General features: G+C 36.5%; 2 protein-coding genes across 4 annotated transcripts; both read left to right on the plus strand.

Annotated features, from left to right (window-relative positions):
- Positions 1–7,382: 7,382 nt before the first annotated feature.
- On the plus strand, positions 7,383–11,204 carry LOC130710024 (serine/threonine-protein kinase AFC2). 3 transcript variants are annotated; one of them, XM_057559176.1, is made up of 11 exons: positions 7,383–7,580; positions 8,305–8,497; positions 8,774–8,954; positions 9,043–9,091; positions 9,185–9,299; positions 9,519–9,610; positions 10,032–10,182; positions 10,289–10,353; positions 10,434–10,531; positions 10,617–10,719; positions 10,811–11,204. In XM_057559176.1, the coding sequence occupies exons 1-11, from the start codon at positions 7,482–7,484 to the stop codon at positions 10,955–10,957; spliced, it is 1,293 nt and encodes a 430-aa protein (XP_057415159.1). In that variant the 5' UTR covers positions 7,383–7,481; the 3' UTR covers positions 10,958–11,204. The 3 variants fall into 3 exon arrangements, with proteins under 3 accessions (XP_057415159.1, XP_057415160.1, XP_057415161.1); XM_057559177.1 differs by lacking the exon at positions 8,305–8,497 and having other exon boundaries at positions 7,424–7,580; XM_057559178.1 differs by lacking the exons at positions 7,383–7,580; positions 8,305–8,497; positions 9,043–9,091; positions 9,185–9,299 and having other exon boundaries at positions 8,788–8,954.
- A 3,896-nt stretch (positions 11,205–15,100) lies between these two features.
- Positions 15,101–19,029, plus strand: LOC130710023 (cytochrome P450 71A1-like). The gene is made up of 2 exons (XM_057559175.1): positions 15,101–16,151; positions 18,218–19,029. Exons 1-2 carry the CDS (start codon positions 15,159–15,161, stop codon positions 18,887–18,889), a joined length of 1,665 nt encoding a protein of 554 aa, XP_057415158.1. The 5' UTR covers positions 15,101–15,158; the 3' UTR covers positions 18,890–19,029.
- The last annotated feature ends 2,573 nt before the right edge of the window (positions 19,030–21,602 follow it).

Below are 21,602 nucleotides of genomic sequence, written 5' to 3' on the forward strand. Positions count from 1 at the left end.
AAGCACTTCAGGAAATTGTCAATTTCTGGGAAGTAATCTAGTCTCATGGGCAAGCAAGAGGCAATCAACCATTGCACTATCCACTGCAGAGCCAGAATACATCTCAACAGCAATTTGCAGCACTCAGATGCTCTGGATGAAACATCAGCTGGAGGATTATCAAATCCTTGAGAGCAACATCCCAATCTATTGTGATAATACTGCTGCAATCTCACTGAGTAAGAATCCTATCTTACACTCAAGGGCAAAACACATTGAGGTAAAGTATCATTTTATTAGAGATTATGTTCAGAAGGGCGTACTCCTTCTGAAGTTTGTTGATACTGACCATCAATGGGCAGATATCTTTACAAAGCCCTTAGCAGAGGATAGATTTAATTTCATTCTGAAAAATCTGAATATGGACTTTTGTCCAGCATGAAGATGGATCAGAACCTCTGACTATGATGCTTCTTTATCAGAAGATGTCTAGTTCAGAAGGTAACTCCATTAGAGGATAAGTACCCATTGGTGCTCACTCTGAAGCTGAGACAGTAAACGTGTGTCAGTAGCTATGACACATCGTTCCTTGTGCCCGTGCTGACAATTTGTCGTAATGAGTGTTGATGTGCTTCTCTCCATCGTGTGATATGTGTATTAACTGTTGCTATGATGTCTTTAATTTTTAACCGTTGATTTTACTTTGCTTTTTAATCAACAACGGTTATTTTCAAAAACTCACTATACACACACGTTCTCCATCACTTACTGCTTTACTCTCTCTCTCTCTTCGGTTTGCAAAACCCTTAATCCCCACGATCTCTCTCTCTCTCTCTTCATTCATCCTCTCTCTTTCTACCCAAACCTTCAACCGCTTCAGAGATGGTGAAATCTAACAGAGGTGAAACTGCGGACGGAAGAAGATTTCTTGTCATGGTAGTAGGTCAGATTATCGGTCAATCGGGCTCCACAACTCAGAGAAATCAACCAGAAGCTCAAGCTACAGGGCAGATGATTCCTCTTGCACAAAGGGGTTGTGCTGTTACATGTGTCTACTCTCCTGATGAACTCCAAGTTCTTGCTGAATGGAGATTTGATCTTGACAACATTGCTGCCAACGGGTTTGATCTTCGTCCTGAAGTAGAAGCTCAAGGCTGGGAAGAATACTTCAACAGGCTTCGTGGTCCAGTCTACATCAAGTTGGTAAAGGAATTCTGGAAATATGCTGACTGTGATGACAACCAAGTGGTCTCCTACATTGCTGGCAGAAGAATCATCATCACAGAGAAATCAATTGTTGATCTTCTAGGTGAAAACACCGATACAGGCTACAGATTCCAACTGTCGGAATCAAAGGTGAAACTCAAGACCAAAGAAGGTGTTAACAAAGCTCTCTACACAAACTGGAAGCCAGGCAAGAGTGATTGCAAAGTGGTAGAACTTCATCCTAAGCTGAGGATTTGGCACAAGATTCTTCTGCACTACATCAATCAAAGGCCAAAGGGAAGCTCTCCAGACTACATCAATTTCTTTCAGAAAGTGATGCTTTTCTTCATTCAGGACCGCAAGAAGATCTGCCTTCCCTTCTTCCTGTTCTCTTATCTCAAAGAGTGCATCAAGAAATCCAGAACCACTGCTTCTCCACAGTCTGCAATCAGATACATTCCTTTTGGAAGATTGCTCTCAGACCTCTTCCTGGAAAGCAAATTGATAGAAGATCTGACTAAGGCAGGCTGCACAGAGGATCTGACGACTGTGGTTGGTGATGTCTTCACTTCCACATCCATGAAGAAGATGAGATTTATCAAGACAAAGGTTGCACCTGCTCATGAAGACACCTCTGATGAAATTCGACAGAGAAGAGTCCCTCTGACCAATTACCCTCTATGGTCCTAAGCTGATGATCCAGTTGCTATCTTGCACTATCTAGCTGACTTGAGGGAACAAGGTTATGAAATAGATGTGGACGAGTTCTTCAGAACCCTGCCACCAGCTCCAGAATTTGATTCTCCTCCCAAGAAGAAGAAGAAGAGAAGAATAATTATAGAGGAATCCTCTGAAGAGACTGATCCCTCTGATGGTGTTGATCAGAGGAAGAAGAATGAAAAGCCCAAGAGGAAGCATGAGGAACCCTCTCAGCCAGATGCTCCATCTGATGGTGATGATGATGATGCTCCTCCACCAAAGAAGATGAAGAAGCAAGTGAGAATTGTGGAGAAGCCAACTCGTGTGGAACCAGCTGTTGAAGTAACCAGAACTGAAGTTTCTGCCAGGGTTACTCGGTCTGCAGTGAAATCATCAAGTAAGCCTGTTGTTTCATTTATTGATGATGATTTAAGCTCATTTCATGCACTCTCAATTTCTGCCCTTTTTAACCGCACTGCTACCCCACTCTCTCCCATACAAGAGTCTCAACCAGCTGAACAAAACCCATCTCCAACCACTTCACCTAGATCTTCAATCTTTCAACCCTCTCATGAAGAAGCACCTCTTTGGAATATGCTTCAGACTCCTAGACCCTCTGAACCTACCACACCTATAACCATTCAATATAACCCACAAACCTCTGAACCCATTATTTCTGATCAATCTCACCATGAACCCAGAACCTCTGATCACTCTGTCCGCAGAGCATCAGATCATCCTGCTCGCAAAACAACTGATACAGACACTACTGCTCCTTGTCCCTCTGTATCCTTTCCCACAAATGTTGCCGACTCCTCACCCTCAAATAACTCTGAATCCATTCGCCAATTTGATCAAATTGCGAAACAGAAAGAGTCTGTTATCCCTGAGTACTATCAGACCATTCCAAGCCCAAGGAAATATCCTGGACCTAGGTCATAAAGTCTAGTTGATCCAGATCATCCCATTTCAGTAGTACCTTTAAATGCAGCATCTCCTTCATCTCTTCCTCTACAACCATCACTTCCCTTACAACCAGAACATGTCCAACCAGAAAACTCTGTCTCTAACCATTCCTCGGTTAGATCTCCAAACCCTGAGGTTGAAACCTCGCAACCTAACCTTGAGATAAACACATCAAACGTCCAAACTCTAGATGTTGGTTCTCCTCAAGGTGCTTATGAAGCAAATAGCAGTAATCACCCCACTTCTCCTGAAACCAATCTCTCCATTGTTCCCTATACATATCTCAAACCCAACTCCCTTCTTGAGTGCATCAGTGTGTTTAATTATGAAGCATCATTAATGGTTCGCAATGTGCAAGGTCACACTGACCTTCATGAGAACTCTGACTCTGTTGCTGAAGAATGGGATCATCTGTGTGATTGGATGATTGCTCAAATTCCTATTATGATGAGTCATCTCACAGCTGAAAGGGATCAGAGGATTGAAGCTGGCAGACAGCGTTTCAACAGAAGGGTGGCTATGCATGAACAACAACTAAGGGTTGAGTTACTTGAAGCTATTGAGGAAGCAAGAAAGAAGAAAGAACAAGCAGAAGAAGCTGCACGTCTAGAAGCTGAACAAATTGAGAATGCAAAGTTAGAAGCTCTGAAAGAAGCTGAAAGGCTACAGGCTGAAGCTGATGCTCTCAGAGGTCAAGTTCTTGCACCAGTGCCTTTCACAAGTGCTGCTTCACACTCCACTCAAACTCCTCACTCTGCTCAGGATGTTCCATCCACTTCTACTCAGCCAAGTTCTTCCAGACTTGCTATTTTGGAACAACGTCTTAACACTCATGAGACTCTCCTGTTCAGCATGAATGAAGCTATTCAAGAGCTCCTTCTCCGCACTGCAAAACCTTAGTTTTTAGGATCTCTCTCGTTTTCTTCTTTGTTTGAAAAACTTTATGTTATCTGTTTTTCTTTGCTTTTAGTTATTTGCTTCTATATACTATGTCTAATTATTGCCTTATGTGATTATTTATTTCATGTTTCTTCTTGCATTTAACACAACATATTTCTGGAATTTTTTTCTTTTATATATATAACCAAGCATTACAAATTACATCATCATATTTCTGCACTACCAACGCCAAAAGGCTCGGCAACATAGAGTACATATTTCTCCTACACTCTTGGCGTTGCTCCACTCTCTCTTTCTCCAGACGATCGAGTGTGTACTCTATGTTGCCGAGCCTTTTGCTCAGCTCATCCCTCTCCAGACTCTCTTCCATCGTCTCCAGATCCTTCTCCATTGCTTCTTTTTCTTCCAGCAGATTCAGCTCCAGCTTGCACAGCTCCTGAATCTCCTCCACGAAGCAGAGGAACTCCTTCAGATCTTTCTCCAATTCTGGACTAAGATCCTTTTCCAGCAGCGTTGTGGTCAGCTCATGTATTGTTCTCGAACCCTCTAGGTGCCTAACATTGATGAACAAATCTTCATCAAAGGCCTTCTTTCTGAGCTCTTCCAATGCAACCATGTATGATGTCATTTGTGATTCGAAAGTAATCTTGTTGTGAAGCTTACTGTGTTCCTAATCGCTTTATATAAGCATCCCTCACTCTCCGGATGTTATTGCTCTTGCAGTTTCTCGAGGATTAGTCTTGGGTAACTGAAGCTTCTCTTTACTCCCGTGGCCAGTAGTAAACGTTCAACATATGCATTAATTCCTTTCTTTAATTTCGCTAATATCTTTTTCATCATTAATTATTTCTCCATCTTTTTGAACTTAGTCCTTCTTAAAGGGGGAGTACCTTGTACTTCAAGCTAAGTTTTTCACACCCCAAGCTTTTTGCTTATGACAAAAAGGGGGAGTATAACCCGGTTTTTGATGTATACGCTGATTAGTGTGATTGTTGTTTCTTTGGAGAATTTAAGAGTTCCACTTTTATGACCATAGATGTATCACTGGGCAAATACAAGGAATACATTTCACTTCTTCTGAAGTGATATTGGTTAACTTTGATACCCTATTCGTGACTCTGAATACTTATGCGCTCTGATTATTTCATTTCATCTATGTCATGTGTTTTCACTCTGAACTCTTATATTATTTAGCTCAGAATCTAGATATCACTAACGTTTTCATTAAGTCTTAGATTCAGGGGGAGCTAAGCTCAAAATCAAGCTGTGACTTGGATTCAGAATGAGCAAAATAAACCATTCACATCAGGATAAGTCTAATTCTATTTCTCTAAACTCTAAGTGAATTCAGTTTATTGTTTAAGAATTGTTCATCAAAATACTTGGTTTTGTCATCATCAAAAAGGGGGAGATTGTAAGATCAAGTTTTGATCTAGTAGTACAACTCTATGTTTTGATGATTACAAGTTAACATTTTACTATGAACAATTATGGTACTCTAACGTGTTTTCTGAGTGTGCTCTTAACAGGCTCTGACCTTAACATAATCTCACACAAATCAGAAGCACTTTGCTTAAAGAGTGACCCCAGCAACGCTTTCGCAATATATATGTTCAATCTGAACAGTAGAAAGGCTTCAGAAGTTCAGAAGTTAATCAAGCTCTGATGTGGACTCAAATCACTTTAAGTTCTGAAGATCCAGACGTTCTGATAACCCATACACTCTGAAGGCTCAGAAGTTCTGATGGTGTAGAAGACTCTGAAGATCCAGAAGCTGAAAAGTGAAGACTCTGAAGTCCAGAAGCAAAATGGCTCTGAAGACCAAGTACTTCTCCTCTGAGTTTAGAATCAGAAGGTACAACGGTCAGAGGATCCATGCTTCCCTCTGACTCTGATCAACAAGCTTCACAAGTTCCAACACGAAGCATTCCTCTGATCAGAAGTCTACAAGGTTTAAGGTCAAGTCACTATCCAAAGTACAAAAGCAAATGTACTATCCTGACAACCTAACCTAACATTCTCAGCCACAGCAGAAGCTGGAAATCCCAGATCTGCCCTCCAACGGTAGCATTCTCATGCAATGTTCAAACCCTAATCCTTGGAGTATATATAGAGGCTGAAGACTGAAAGATGAGGTTGGAAGAAACTCATACGTGCAAGCTATATTCAAATCTTCTAAGCATTCTTTCTTCATTGAATTCATTGTGTTTACTACAAGCTTTTCAAAAGCAATTTCTTTGTAAACAATATTTCTTAAACAGTTGTTTAGTTTATCTCTAGGAGATCAAGGTTGATCGGATCCTAAAGAAGACTAAGAGAGTGAATCTTAGTGTGAGCTAAGTCAGTGTATTGTTAGTCACTTGTAGGTTTCAAGTGCAGTTGTAACAATTCTCTGATTAGTGGATTGCCTTCATTCTAAGAAGGAAGAAATCACCTTCACAGGTGGACTGGACTAGCTTGAGTGATTCATCAAGTGAACCAGGATAAAATCCTTGTGTGTTTTTCTCATCTCTTATCTTAAGCACTTTACTTGTGTCTCGAAAGATTTGTTAAAATCTTAAGGTGGAAGTTTTATTCTGAAAACGCTATTCAAACCCCTCCCCCTTTCTACCGTTTTTCATACCTTCAAAAAACACAACAGACATTAAATGGGGGTATTGGACCCTGCCTAGCTGTTTTACATAAATAAAGTTCAAATAAGCTTGTGAATCTATAGTCCACCTAAACTTAGACTAAGGGGTTGTTTGTCAGGAGAGAGTTAGAGAAGAGAGAAAGATAGAAGAGAGAGTTAGGGGAGAGATGATGAATGCAACATTGTTTGGTTTGACATGAGTGAGGGGAGAGACAGATAAAAACGTGGGTCCCACTCCCTTTTTTTCCTCTTCTCAAATTGGAGAGAATTTGAACAGTAACCGTGTGGTTCCCAAATCAGATTATTTTTTCATTTATTTCAACATTTATGGCAGTCCCACAGTACCAAAAATGTCATCAAAACCGCCAGAAAAATAGTCCAAATGAATAAAATTATTATTTTATATAAAAAGTAACTTCTTCTCTCTCCTCCACCTCATTCTCTCTTCTCTATCTCTCTTCTCTTTTTGTCATACCAAACAACCTCTAAATCTACTCTATTTCTCACATATTTCTCTCTACTCAACTTCTTTCTTCTCTACTCTCTCTTCTCTATCTCTCTCTTCTCTACCAAACAAAGTCTAAGGGAGATAAAAATAAACTACTTGAAAAGACCCAAGAGGAGTTAGGCCCAAGACAGTGAGCCCATGAGAAAAAGGTTCAGCGAAACCCTAGCCTGAGTCTCCAAACCCTAATCAACCATAGGAGAGAGGCGGCAGAACAGTGGCGGAGGAGGAAAATTGAATTCACGTCCAAAGTGAAGGACTAATATGATACTAAAAAAATAATTGGTTTTTTTTTTTCGTCAAAAAAATTGCTTAATTCCAGCTCCACAAAATCTAACCTAACCATGGTTACAAGGCTGGCCCAGATTTAACCACAATCCAAAGTTGACAAGAGAATATCCCCAAGCAAGATGCTCCCTTACCCTGACACGTGTACGGTGAGATTTCATCTCAAAAAGCCTCCACATTCGGCCAACAATAAAATTAGGGTTCTCCAACCAAACCGTGCTGTCTTTCTTCAAAAATATCATATCTTTCCACTATCCGAATCTCAATTTTCCTCCGTTGAAGTCTTCGTTCGTTGTTCTCTGAATCATGGAGATGGAACGCGTCATCGAATTCCCCCACACTCACATGGATCGCCGCCCCAGAAAGAGAGCGAGGTTAGGCTGGGACGTCGCTGAGGCCCCCAAGGTAAAACTCTTCTCCGCCTCTTGAAATCTCAGATCTGACATTTTTCCTTTGTTTTTCGTTGGTTTTTATTTTTTCTGGTTGTAGATCTGGTGGAAATTATGTAAATTAGGTATGTTTGGTTCAGGTAACGTTGTTCTTTTGTTTCCCAGGATTTTTGTGATGAATTTTTGTCGATTTGTTAGGTTTTGGTGTTTTTAATCAATAATATTCATCTGGGTATGCGTCAATTACTCGATCTGATTTTTGGTACTTGACAATTTTTATATTTTTTGTATGATTTCGTCTTGGTGGTATATTCTTATGCAGTTTTATCTCTAATTTCTTTGTGAATTTTTCATGTATGATAAAGCTTGATATATCAATATTAATATCAAACGTTTTGATGTTATCATCTGTAAAATTGATGAGTTGTTACACAAGATATAATTTCTGAGATATCATCTTAATTGAATTTAAAGAATGAATTATCTGTCTCTGCTATTTTTATGTTAATTATGTTATGTATAATTGTTTTTTAACTCAAATTTTGTGTGTATGTTCTTGATGATTAATTTTGTGTGTGCTAGAATATGCTTATTCATTGCACTCATGTGCTTTTATTAATTGTAAGTTTGTAACAAATTGAGATGGTAGAGAGGGCCTTGGTAGGGCTCATGATAGTGGGGTAGAATATTGTTTTTTATTTTTAACCGAGTGGTGCATGAATGGATATGGCTGTGTGTAGGCTCAGGTAGGATTGTTTTGTGGACAAGAGGTTGGGAATATTTCTGGCTATGCTCCTTCAAGGGGTCCATCCGAACATACCAATAGTTCTCTATTTGCTAAGGGAGTTGCTCGAAATGGTTCTCCCCCTTGGCGAGATGATGACAAAGATGGGCATTACATGTTTGCAGTTGGAGAAAATTTAACATCTCGCTGTAATTACACTTTACCATCATTGAGATATTTATATTCTTATATGTTATGGCCAAACACTGGTTTATTCTTTCCTGATAAACCTGCAATTATTTGCTTGCAAAACTCATGCATCTTCACTCGCTTAATTTTGTTAATTTGGGTGTAACACATTAAGTGATCCATCTCAGTTGTAGGAATTTTATTACAGAAGCTTATTTTATGTGTCCATAGGTATAAAATCATTTGGATATTGGCAAGGCTTGCATTGCTTACACGTGTTCTTTATAATGTTGCAGATAAGATCCATTGCAAAATGGGTGAAGGAACCTTTGGACAGGTCTTAGAATGCTGGGACAGAGAAAGGAAGGAAATGGTTGCCATTAAAATTGTTCGTGGTATAAAGAAATATCGAGAGGCCGCCATGATAGAAATTGAGATGTTGCAACAGCTTGGGAAACATGACAAAGGAGGCAGCCGGTAAGAGAAGTTTTAGCTTTATTTTACTAGTACTATGTAAAAAACTTTTATTTCCATTGCATTGGTTAAATTTGCTTATTCCTTGCAGTTGTGTTCAAATACGGAACTGGTTTGACTATCGTAATCATATCTGTATTGTAAGTATTTGATTGATTTGAGATGGATTGATTTCCCCAATATACAAATAACGTGGGGGTTAAAGTATCGGTGAATTTAAATGGTTTTAACAGGTGTTTGAGAAACTTGGACCAAGCTTATACGATTTTCTTCGGAAAAACAATTATCGCTCATTTCCCATTGATCTTGTCCGTGAGATTGGCAGACAACTATTGGAATGTATTGCATGTGTGTAGTATTACTTGAACTAGTTTCCTTTAAGCCATTTCTTCTATATATTTCACTTTATATCATGTAAATTATGCTATCATAAGCTGATAATATTGCACACCATCTCATTTGCATCACATCTTTAGGAGTTAGTTTTGATATAATAAAATCATCAGCATGTGTTGTTTTTGTCACTGGGGTAGCTTCTAATTGTTTTCTTCATTTGTAAATCTGCAGTCATGCATGACTTGTGCATGATCCATACTGACCTGAAGCCTGAGAACATACTGCTAGTTTCACCAGATTATGTCAAAGTTCCTGACTACAAGGTATGTTTCCTGTTTGCACATGTGGCTATTTGTTTTATAGACTCGTGCACTCTTTGTTTTTATAATTTTTCCTACTCATGGTGCACCTGTGATACAGGTGAGAAGAGAAAAATCTTAAATTCTAGACACATGTCTGTTTTATGTCTGTTAAGAGAATGTAATTGACATTCAAACTGCACTATATAAAATACTAATTTGAAATAAAAGTTTCTGTTATCAGTGGTTGTTGGTAGTTTTTTTTATGACCATTGTCTCCTTTTTTCTTATTCGCAGAACACACTTAGGATCATGTTTGTGTCCTTTATTTTTTAGTTTGTTTTGATGTGAGAAGTAAAAATTAAACCAATATGTAGCATTGCTCCTTTTTTTTTCGAAGGCATTTATTGATTCAGTTTCTGACATTCATTTTCTTGTTGAACAGAATTCATCTAGATCACCAAATTCCTATTTCAAGAGAGTGCCCAAGTCAAGTGCTATAAAGGTTATTGACTTTGGCAGTACCACTTATAAGCGAGAAGATCAAAGTTACATTGTATCAACTCGTCATTATAGAGCACCTGAAGTCATCCTTGGTATATACAAATTCTATGGAAAGAAAAGCTACATTCTAGTTTCATGATGAATTATATGATACTGGAAATATCAACTGTATTGTTGATTTTGGCAATGGTTGTGTAGGACTTGGCTGGAGTTATCCATGTGATACATGGAGCGTGGGATGTATACTGGTTGAACTATGCACGGTATTTTTTACTCTTAGAAAACCTTGTCTCAGCACACTCATCCAACTTTTGAAGTTCTGACCTGTGAGCATCTGTTGTAGGGCGAAGCTTTGTTTCAGACTCATGAGAATTTAGAGCACCTTGCCATGATGGAGAGGGTACTTGGTCCATTACCGCAGCACATGTTGAAGAGAGTCGAGTGAGTAACTTACGATTGGAACTTGTATCAATTTGTTGATTTTCAAACATGACAAATGAGTATGTATTTGCTTGTGCATGTTCAGCCGACATTCTGAGAAATATGTTAGAAGGGGTAGATTAGACTGGCCTGAGGGCGCGACCTCAAGGGATAGTATTAAAGCTGTAACAAAGCTTCCCAGGCTACAGGTTTGTTTAGTTACTTTTTGCTTCTTGATTTACAGCATAAAACAAGTTAAATGGTTTTTATTGACTTTTCTTTGTAATTTTTGTCAAACAGAACCTTATAATGCAGCATGTTGATCATTCAGCTGGTGATCTCATACATCTCTTGCAAGGGTTACTTAGATATGACCCCTCTGAGAGACTTACAGCTAAGGAAGCTCTGAATCATTCTTTCTTCATGAGAGATAATCTTCGGAGATAACATTCATTGACAATTCAATTTATGTGATACTGTGTTGGGAAAGCAGCGAGTGTTGCTAAATGCTAACTGAACGGGGAAGTTATGTGAAAATCATAACAATGGTTTTCCAGTTACTGACCCTACTCCAACGCCCTGGCACGTTCTGTATTTTAGAAGTTTTGAATGTGATATACCGACTCAAAATCTGGATTCAATGTATAGATTTTTTTTATAGTTAATAATCATGTGGTGAGAAGTTTATATTTAATGACGTTATCGACCTTGGATGATTGTATGTCAGTCATGTAAACCGGTACAAATCAAGTCCTTACCGTGCGAAGTTGACATATCTTTGTGTGTTTCTATGCTATCCTTGAAAAGAAATCTCTTAGCTCTTGTCATGCATGAGAGGGAGCTAATGGTGAGAAGTACAAGCCCAATTTGGCTTGGCTGTTGCGCTTGCGGGTCATTGTAACACAAACCAATATTCGTCATACATCCAAATCTAATTAGCTGCATACTTGTCTTTTCACAGACAAATCGTACATGCACCTTAAATAGTAAGAATATAAGAAAGAAAAAAAGAAAAAGAAATATGATGTGATAGGAAATAAATAGAGATACACGAAAGATATATGAAACAAAAAGTTTGTGTAAATGTATAAAAATGGTTTGATAAAAATAAAATGAAACAAAAAGTTTTTGTAAATGTATAAAAACTTCAATATCACGTCAACCATCTCAATCAAATTTATGGGAGGAAATTCAAATTTACAGGAGCAGCTGGTAAATGATCGGCTTGTAAAATATTAACATATATTTTTAAAAAGTGAGGCAAATACGTTTAACTTTAAAAAATAAATAAATGAATCACATGAAAATGCATTAAAATATTTGTTTAAAAGAGTATTTGGTGCTTAGTGCTTACATACTTCTATGTTCACGTTGACGTTGAGATAATGCATGCCAAATGGTAACCTTTCCTAAGCCTCAAAGTCTTGAACCCTGGCCATTAGAGAGTTGAGCACACGTAATTATCCTGATCGAAAGTCTATCCCCAAGATCGCGTTATCCACAATGTCAATCACCACCACACAAAGCATACTCATTTCTTTCCATATAATCAATCTACAACTAATTCATTCACGTCATTGTCAAACTTTTATTTGTAGTGTACGCATGCGGCATGCTTATATGCTTAGGTTATGAATTTTAGCATCCTTGTGCTATCTTATATGCATTGTAATCTTTGGTTTTTTTTTTTTTTTTTAAATGTACGAGTCAAAATACGATGCATTCACATGCACAACAATACTTCATATAATTTTTGTCGTGTATATTAATTCTTTATTTTTGATTTATTTAATTTTAAAAAGCAATTAATGCAACGTACATACAAATCATGGTTTAAATAATATTTAACTAAATAATTTTTTTTGAACTAAAAATTAAATTTCAAATCTCAAAATTTTTTATAGTTGAAGTTATCTTTATCCTATTAAAATATATTTTATCAATTAAATTACTCTTAAATATCATTTTCAAAAGAAAAGAAAATGAATGTGAAAAAAATACCTGGCTGAGCCACCATAGTGGTCTGTTTGTTTCAAGGAAATTATGAAGGAAGAAAGTTGGTGGGCAGAAAATAAGAGGAAAACAGTATCTAAAGATGTTTCAATGAGACATGATAATGGAGAGGGAAGGAAAATGAAGGGTGAATAGTTACATGTCAATTTTCCATGCAATAATGTGAAGAAAATAGCAATAATGAGTCTATCGTGAACTATGGAATTAAAAGATAAAAAAGAGATAAATTAGAAATAAAATGAAAAATGTGTGATGAGAATGAATCAAAATTTATTAGCTCTACAACTGTATTGGACAAGACTTTCATTTTTGTTTTTATACATAATTCACAAAACATCGTAACGTCAACATTTTCTCCTCTCTCATTAGGCTCTTTCACTTTCAACTTGTTTCGTTACGATCTTTCTTAGAGCATCTCCAATGCAAGATTGTTAGTTGGGTTGCTTAAACACTATTCTGGTAGACCCAGACTGCCACATAGGATTTAACTCAAACATAATTCGCTCCAACCACGGTTGATTATTTTACTTTTGTTTGGGTCAGACTATACCTCATATATTTATATTATTTTAAGGTCATGACACTATTCAAGTTCATGAATGAAAGAGAAAATATAATTTTTAATCAAAAAGCAACAAGAAAGAGAATATATAAGCAACTGTTGCTTAAATTTAAGCAACCCAACTGTCATGTAATGTTGCTCCATTGGTGCTCCAAAATAAGCAACGTTGCTTAAGTGTGCCAACTGGTTTAAGCAATCTTATTAGAGATGCTCTTATGTTGCTAATCTATAGAGATTATCAGTGTTCTGAAAATCGGACCGGACCGACCGGTTCAACCGGGAACCGTAGTAATGGCCGGTCCGGAACGTCATAAAAACCGGGCACCTATCGAACCGGTCAATAACCGGTGAAATCGGTCAAAGACCGGTAAAACCGGTATGAACCGGCGGTTTAAAGGGTCGAACCGTTATTCACTGTATACTCCTTCGTATTACTCTGCAACCAGTTTGCTAATCGTTACCGTCCAAAGCAAACACCATCAAACAGTTGTAAGACATGTTCTGTGCTTGATGCACGCAGTGCAGACTCAGGACACAATGAACATGTGAAGCCAAAGTTGGAAGAAGATGAAAAAAGGTTAATGTGAGAAGTACAGTAACTTGCGGCTGCCTTTTCTTTTCTTTGAACCACTTGCGGCAGCCTTAATATGAAAGAAGGTGTGTGGTATTAGGGTTTATGTAATAGTGTTATATGGGCCTCAAAACAAGGCCTGGAAAGAGGTGGGTAATTTTCATAAAAAGGAAAAAATATCCTTAATATTGCTTTAAACGTGAAAAAGTGTACCAAAAAAAAAACATGAAAATGTGTATTGGACCATTAACGTGAAAGTATTCATAACTTAATTAATGTATATTTAATGTCAACAAACGTTAAAAAAATGTCAACAAAAATTAACCTGCATATTTTGATGAGTCTTGAAAAGTTAAACTTGCTTCAAAAATATTTGATATTTTTATGCATATTTAATGTCATTTATTTCTAATTATCACATTTCTATATTTATATATTCATATTATTCTACTACCGGTTAGACCACGGTTGAACCTCAGTTGAACCTTTAAACCTTAAACCTGTGCATCGACCGGTTTAGTGACCGGTCCGGTTTTCTAAACATTGGAGATTATAATTGGTTGGAAGGGTTGAAATTTTTTCCTTTTATTAATGTATCTCACAGTAGATAGCTGTGAGATCAATCAATCAACACACTAAACAGTAGAGAACTTATCAATAATTTTTTTCATTCACCTATTAGTTTGATATGTTGATTTTTTTTATAGATCTTAATTTTATGATTTAAAAAAAAAACTTGATTTCGTTTAAAATTATGATTAAAATTAAATCTATTTCACGTAAAAATGATAAATATATTATTAGCATATCTTTAAATATAGTCCACAGTTAATATATATATATATATATATAAAATAGTTTTCCGAAGAAAAATATATATATATATATATAATACAATATTTTATGTTTCAAAAAAATATAATATATTTAGCTTTCCTAAGAGAAAAATATTTTTATTCTTAATAGAAAAGTATTGAAATGTCGATTTTGCCTACATCAAATTTTTATAGTGCCTCTTCCATTTAGGAATTATTGCTTTTCCCTAAGGTTTTAAAATTTTTACGTGTATCTTTTTGGGTGTTAAACAAACATTTTCCTCACATAGATCTCATACTTTACTTCAATAGTTTGTGATTATCAGGATCTTATTACTTTTCAATGTGATTAGATGATGAGTTATTTAACCAAACTTTCTCATGGGTCATTTACACAGCCCCTTCCTTTGTTCATAAATCTAGTAATAGTATTGCGAATTATATTTGGCTAAATCCTCTTTTACTTATATTCATTTTGTTTGGATGGAGGAAGCTTTGTGGGAACTATTTTGCTTCTTCAGCTTTATCTAACCGTCTTTGTATCGAAATTTTCTTCTTAATGAATGAATTTCTTTTTAAGTACCTACAATCGACTGCCATGGAATTAATTACAAAAACTCTCATGAATATGTTTCTCCCATGAATTAATTTCCTTTAAAAAAAAAGCTTGCTACAGTGAGTCTTAACATGCTATATATATGTTTGTGGACTCTCTCCTTACCAGATGAGGTTGTGAAAACTGAAATAAAAATGGCTCTCAAACAATGGCCATATTATGATGAGCAAATAAAATCTGTGTTCTTTTCTCCTTTCTATCTGTCTCTGTTCTTCTTTACCACTGTTCTGTTCATGTTGAAGCTTGCAAAAAGAACCAAAACCCGTCTAAATCTCCCTCCATCTCCACCAAAGCTACCAATCATCGGCAATCTCCATCAGCTAGGCGAACTCCCCCACCACTCTTTCAGAAAACTCTCACGCAAATACGGCGACATGATGATGTTGCAGCTGGGGCAGAGGAAAACACCAACCTTGGTGGTTTCATCTGCAGATGTGGTCATGGAAATGATGAAGAATCATGACTTGGCGTTATCAAACCGACCCCAGATGACACCTGCGAAAATCTTACTCTATGGTTGCAAAGATGTTGGTTTTGGACACTATGGAGAGGATTGGAGACAGAAAAGGAGAATTTGCGTGAGTGAACTTCTGAGCCCGAAAAGGGTAGCTTCACTTCATGCCATTAGAGAAGAAGAAGCTGGAGAATTGGTGAGTAAGCTTCGTGAAGCGAGCTTGAAAGATGCAACTGTGAATCTGAGTGAGATGATAATTTCAACATTGGGCAACATCGTTTGTCAGTGTACTCTGGGAAGGAAATACACAGGAGAAGAAAGCAGGGTGAACGTGTTAGCAAGGCATGTTATGATTCATATTATGTCTTTCACTGTGGGTGATTACTTTCCTTTGTTTGGTTGGGTTGATGTTCTCAGAGGGAAAATTCGGGAATACAAGGAAACTTTTGCAGAATTGGATGGGTTGTTTGATCAAGTAATTGCAGAGCATTTGACAGAGAAACGGGAAAAACTGGGAAAAGACTTTGTGGATATTCTACTCAAAATTCAAGAGGAGAGTGTGCTTGATCAGTTTGAGTTCACCAAAACTGACCTCAAATCGCTTCTAATGGTTGGTATTTTTCTTTCCTTATCACTGTCTTTCTTTTTGTGTCCCAAATAGCTCAAGTGGTAAGAATTAGGGGCATAAGGATTGAGTGGGTTGAAGGGTGAACGGTCTCGGGTTCGAACCCGGATGAGGAACTAATTTACTAACATTTATAACAACTAACATTTGCCTATAAAAAAAACTGTCTTTCTGTTTCATATACACATTCACTCACAGCCACATGGTCTGAGTGTCTAAGTCATCAAAAGCAAACAAAAATGATTTCCCACATCACATGGCTCAGACACCTGATAAACATCGGGAGTAAGAGAGAAAATAATAGGTTATGATATCTATAGATATTAGATAGATCTTGATGAGCATATATATTCAACGTCTATTAGTCGCAATTTTTAACCTTGTAAGCAATGTGACGATTAAAAACCATCATTTAACTTGCAAAAAAGTGTATGTTGGTTAAAAACATATGTCCACCTCTCATTCTAGAAAAATAATGAAAGTGAAAAGACGGATATAAAGTAAAGAATAAGGTGTTTGCACGGTTTGGATGGAAATCCTCTATAACAAAATAATGTGTTTTTCTTTGTGATACCAATAAATTTGTGTCATATACACATGAGTTTGACAATTATAACTTTAGATATGCAGTTTTTAAATGACTTAAATGACTCGTTATCATTTAATCGATAAGACAAATGAAGAGAAGGGATCACATTTTTCACTTTGTATAACTAAAATTACTTAATTAAAAATAAAGTGTCGAAAATAAGTTGTTTAATCATTGGTGAGGGTAACTTAATCTCATCATAGATGAATTAATGACATTTAAGATACTTGAGTTAGAAAATTCATAATTCATTTCTTTATTTTCTATAACTAATCATATTGGTTCACACACATCTTATTTTTTTCTTTCTTCATTTTCAGACATTTTCCTTTTAATAAGTCTCTTATTTTCCTATTATCTCTCTTATATAATCTCTCCTATTCCTATCCATTTAAGTGTGGGTGCATTTGGGAGTGTCAACCAAATTTTTGCTAAATGAAAAAGATTTTGTTTAAACACTCGATTTACAGTCACACTAGAGAAACATTAACAAATGAAAAAGAAATAAAAGATGACAATGAAATGAAAAATAAAATAAAAGTTGAAGTGTTGATAAAATCCAAACCCATATATTTTAGTATATAAAGGGGATCATAAGTCCATAACTACTTTTTTAGTATCGACATATACTTATGGGAGTGAAAGGACCGTCCTTCTTGGTGGTTCCGTCGGTCCGTCCCATGTTTACTTTTCTTAGCTCAAACTTGCACGCATATAATGACTGAATAATTCAACTTATAACAAAAGTCATATTACTTGATAGGCTTAAATAAGTTTTTGGTCCCTAACGTTTACTAAATGCTTGGTTTTCGTTCCTCGCCGGAGCAAAGATGGGTTTTAGTCCCTAACTTTTGTCAAAAGGTTTGATTTTGGTTCCTCCGGAGCTCTGGGTCAACGCCGGAGCTCCAGTGGCCCATGTGGCGTGGCCATGCCATATGGGTCACCGGAGCTCCGGCGTTGACCCAGAGCTCCGAATGGACCAAAACCAAACATTTTGACAAAGGTTAGGGACTAAAACTCACCTTTACTCCAGTGAGGGACGAAAATCAAGTATTTGATAAAGGTTAGGGACCAAAAACTTATTTAAGCCTACTTGATATTAAAAAAGTGGGTTTATCTAACTTACCCCCACATGATTACATAGATAGCATATAAAATATAAAATTAAAACTGATCGAAGTCATATACCTAATTCATTTTAAAAGATGGAAATCGCTAGCTATTCGACCACGGAGCCTTCTTATGCCTACCTAATAGCGTGTTCAACCTTTGAATTCAGTAACATATTTTGGATTCAAATCTACATTATATATTTTAGATTCTTGTAATTTCTTAAGGATGACTTCAGCTTTCTATGGCCTATTAAGTAACATATCACTCATTACTAAGCCTATTAAGTATTTTTAATATTAACTTAAAAAAAGTATTTTTAATATTAAATGCTTTATTTTTCCAATTTCAGGATATGTTTGTTGGAGCTATTGACACAACCGCAGCAGCATTAGAATGGGCTATGTCAGAGCTAGTGAGACATCCAAACATAATGAAGAAAGCTCAGGAAGAAGTCAGAAAAGTTGTAGGCCCAAAATCAAAAATAGAAGAAAATGATGTTAATCAATTGCACTATTTAAAGTGTGTACTCAAAGAGACTTTGAGGTTTCATCCACCTACTCCTCTTTTGGCTCCTAGAGAAACAATATCTCAAGTGAAACTGAAAGGATATGACATTCCTGCAAAAACAATGGTCTATATCAATGGCTGGGCGATTCAAAGGGATCCTGAATTTTGGGAAAACCCAGAAGAATTCATACCTGAGAGATTTGATCAGAACACCGAAATTGATATTAATATTCAAGACTTTCACTTTCTTACATTTGGTTTTGGGAGAAGGGGGTGTCCTGGAATGAATTTTGGAGTAGTTTCTGTTGAGTATTTGCTTGCTAATCTTCTTTATTGGTTTGATTGGAAGCTTCCTGAAGCAGATAATGGACATACACAAGACATTGATATGAGTGAGGTATTTGGACTTGTTGTCTCAAGGAAAGTACCACTTCATGTTAAACCAATAGCTTTTTCACTTTCATCTGCTTCTTTAATGTATTGGTTTGTGCTCAGAGTGATATTAGTGATGTAAGTTATATCTACACTTTGTGTGGTGTGTTATGCTATGTATAATAGTAACTATTGAAGTGTTGCTCACCATGTTCATAGATTAATAAATTTCAGATCATATGTATGATGAATTTAATTATGATTATATGTTTGTTCATTGAATTTAATATTATTTATACAGTTTAATCAATTGTTGGTACTTTTCACCCAAGAATGTGTTGTGTGTTGATTCCATAAACAAGACTCTTATTGGACAAAAAAAAACTGCTCAAGTAATTCATTCAGAAATCAAAGAAACATAGTTTGGTACATCAGACGGTAAAATAGGATCAAGGCCATGAGGACTTCAAACCAAGAACAATTATAAGAAAAGAAAATTCAACTTTGGCAAGTGATGAATCAATCTCAGCATTCCCACTACTCTTCACAAATATCAAAAACGAAGTTAAATCATGATAATTCTTGAGAAGACCTCCAAAATATGTAACATTATTAGCACCGTGCTTCCAAAGACTAAAAACAGCCAAGCAATTAGTTTCAAATCTATAATATAACTGAAACCAAGCTCCTCCACCCAAGAAAAGTATATTATGACTCTAGATAAGTATGTCATGATTCCTTTTTGGAATGAGGGTAACACAGTAAAGTTTGAATGAACAATGAGGTGAGTTTGACTTTAGTGTAATATGATGGTCATGAGATTTTGGTGGTGGGAGTAAAAGCATGGAAAAGGACTAAGCAAGTCCCAGATTTGTGGATTAAGTGAAAGGGGTTGAGAAATGAGGTCTTTTTATATGTAAGTATGTAACCTTCGATAAACTTTCTCTTTGGGTGGCTTCGAAGGGTAATATAGCTCTCACCTATTAAAGAGATGTTGAAGATGAGGAAGAAGAGTATCTCAAGAGCCAAGATAGAAAAATGGCTGAATACATTTTCATATGCTATAAAAAGGGCCCAAGTGTTGGAATAAGCAGCGACGAAGAACTCAAATACGTTAAAAAGGATATTGGGTTTGAGTTATGAAAAAATATAATTGTAGATGAAGAACCCTTCAGTACACCCCAAACATGCTCGTGTGTGGTCTCCGAGACTGAAATGGAACATTTACTGGATGATTCCCCCTCAAAGATTGGACCTATATATTTCTTCACAGTAACTTCCAAATTGAGCGGAAAATTACACTTGCTTCCTCAAACTTCCTGGTCATTTAGACATTGTCCTTCATCGAACCATGAATCTCAAGTATTTGCTCACATTGTTAGCAACCAATAAGGCGGAAATTTACAAGAATAAGGATAGAGTCGAGATGCGAAAGGTCTCCTCACTCCCACCTTTCCTTAAAAAACGGATAATATCCATTTGTGAAAAAAGGGAAAGGGAATAGAAGAGGAAGAAATGTACTTGAGGAAAATGGAATCTATATTTTGAAATGAGGATGGTCAACAATTGTACCACCATGCAAAATTTCTCACAAGAGATATGATGAATTAAGATTTATAGATGGTTTCGTAAGTGAGTATTTGGAACCTCGCCAATTTGAAAATTAGAAGAATATACGAAATTTGGGAAAGCAGTTGTATTGAAAGTCGCATCTTTATGATAAGTAATCACGATTAAAGACATAACTGTTGGAGCATGCATTTTCATTAATTGCAATGTTTTAAGTTCAATTTGGTCGAGATGAGTTAGAAGTACCTCAAAAGTCAAAGTTCTGAGCGGAATCTAAGTAACCGGTGGTCAACCAAAAGTATTCAAGGGTACCATAAACTTGTTTCGGTTAAAAAGATCTCAAACAATTGGTATCCGGTCAATCTAATATAACTTGAGATTTTATTATATTACATACCAAACGAGGAGTTCCTGTTCTGACTGGCCCAAATGAGCAAATGACCCAATAACATCTTAGTCGAGCCAAAATGTCTTGCAACTAAGTGAGACCATAGAGGCAGTCGAGATGACCTAATTACAGAACATCATATCCAAACGATCAGCCAAGCAAATCGTTCCGACACATTTGATGATATGTTGCAAGGTTACTTTGAGGTAACCATGATTTGGAAAGACCTTCCTGGAGACTTTTCGAAGATCTCAAGTCATTGATAGAACAATTATTGAGCCTATAAATACAAGTTAGTCGCTCATTCACATAGCATTTTTCATTATGAAAACTGAGTTCTTATATTTTAAGATTCTTTCTTTACTTTCACTCTCGTCGTGCCAGATAAGCCTTCCAATGTCGCACACCACCACAAAAAAAAACAAAGAGATTTGATTAATCTCAATTCAAGAAAAACACGATTCCGACCACTTTTCTTACTAGTTCAACTCATTCTGCCCCACTTAAGGATAGTTGACGTGAATTGTTAATGAATAATGTTTAGTTGATAAACTAATTCCACCTCCACCTTATGACATAAAAGTAATAATGAGAGAGGAATGAGTGATATGATTTATGATGTGTCATGAAATACAGAGAGAGATAAGAAGAAAAATGGGTGAAAATGAGATGAAGAGAAAGTGAGGTGTGTATGTATCATTACTCATTGTTTATTGTCATAGGCGAACCTGCCTTATGTTGAGGGAGTTCAGATGAACCCCTAGAAAAAAAAAATTGCACTTACCCCCTATATATATATTTTTTGAGCCCCTTTTTAAATTATACTAGTAGACTAAGTTTTGCACCTATTGGCACCAAAAAACTTTGGGCTAGGAGCTAGTTATTGGCCCAGGAAAAT

This window comes from Lotus japonicus, chromosome 4, assembly GCF_012489685.1.
Source record: "Lotus japonicus ecotype B-129 chromosome 4, LjGifu_v1.2".
NCBI lineage: Eukaryota > Viridiplantae > Streptophyta > Magnoliopsida > Fabales > Fabaceae > Lotus > Lotus japonicus.

Bases quoted from the DNA above. Each gene is read 5' to 3' on its own strand.
- LOC130710024 (XM_057559176.1), top strand. From the start codon at position 7,482: ATGGAGATGGAACGCGTCATCGAATTCCCCCACACTCACATGGATCGC. The intron at 10,183-10,288 runs GTATATACAAAT...ATGGTTGTGTAG, and splicing joins AGCACCTGAAGTCATCCTTG to GACTTGGCTGGAGTTATCCA. The intron at 10,720-10,810 runs GTTTGTTTAGTT...TTTGTCAAACAG, and splicing joins CAAAGCTTCCCAGGCTACAG to AACCTTATAATGCAGCATGT.
- LOC130710023 (XM_057559175.1), top strand. From the start codon at position 15,159: ATGCTATATATATGTTTGTGGACTCTCTCCTTACCAGATGAGGTTGTG. The intron at 16,152-18,217 runs GTTGGTATTTTT...TTCCAATTTCAG, and splicing joins ACCTCAAATCGCTTCTAATG to GATATGTTTGTTGGAGCTAT.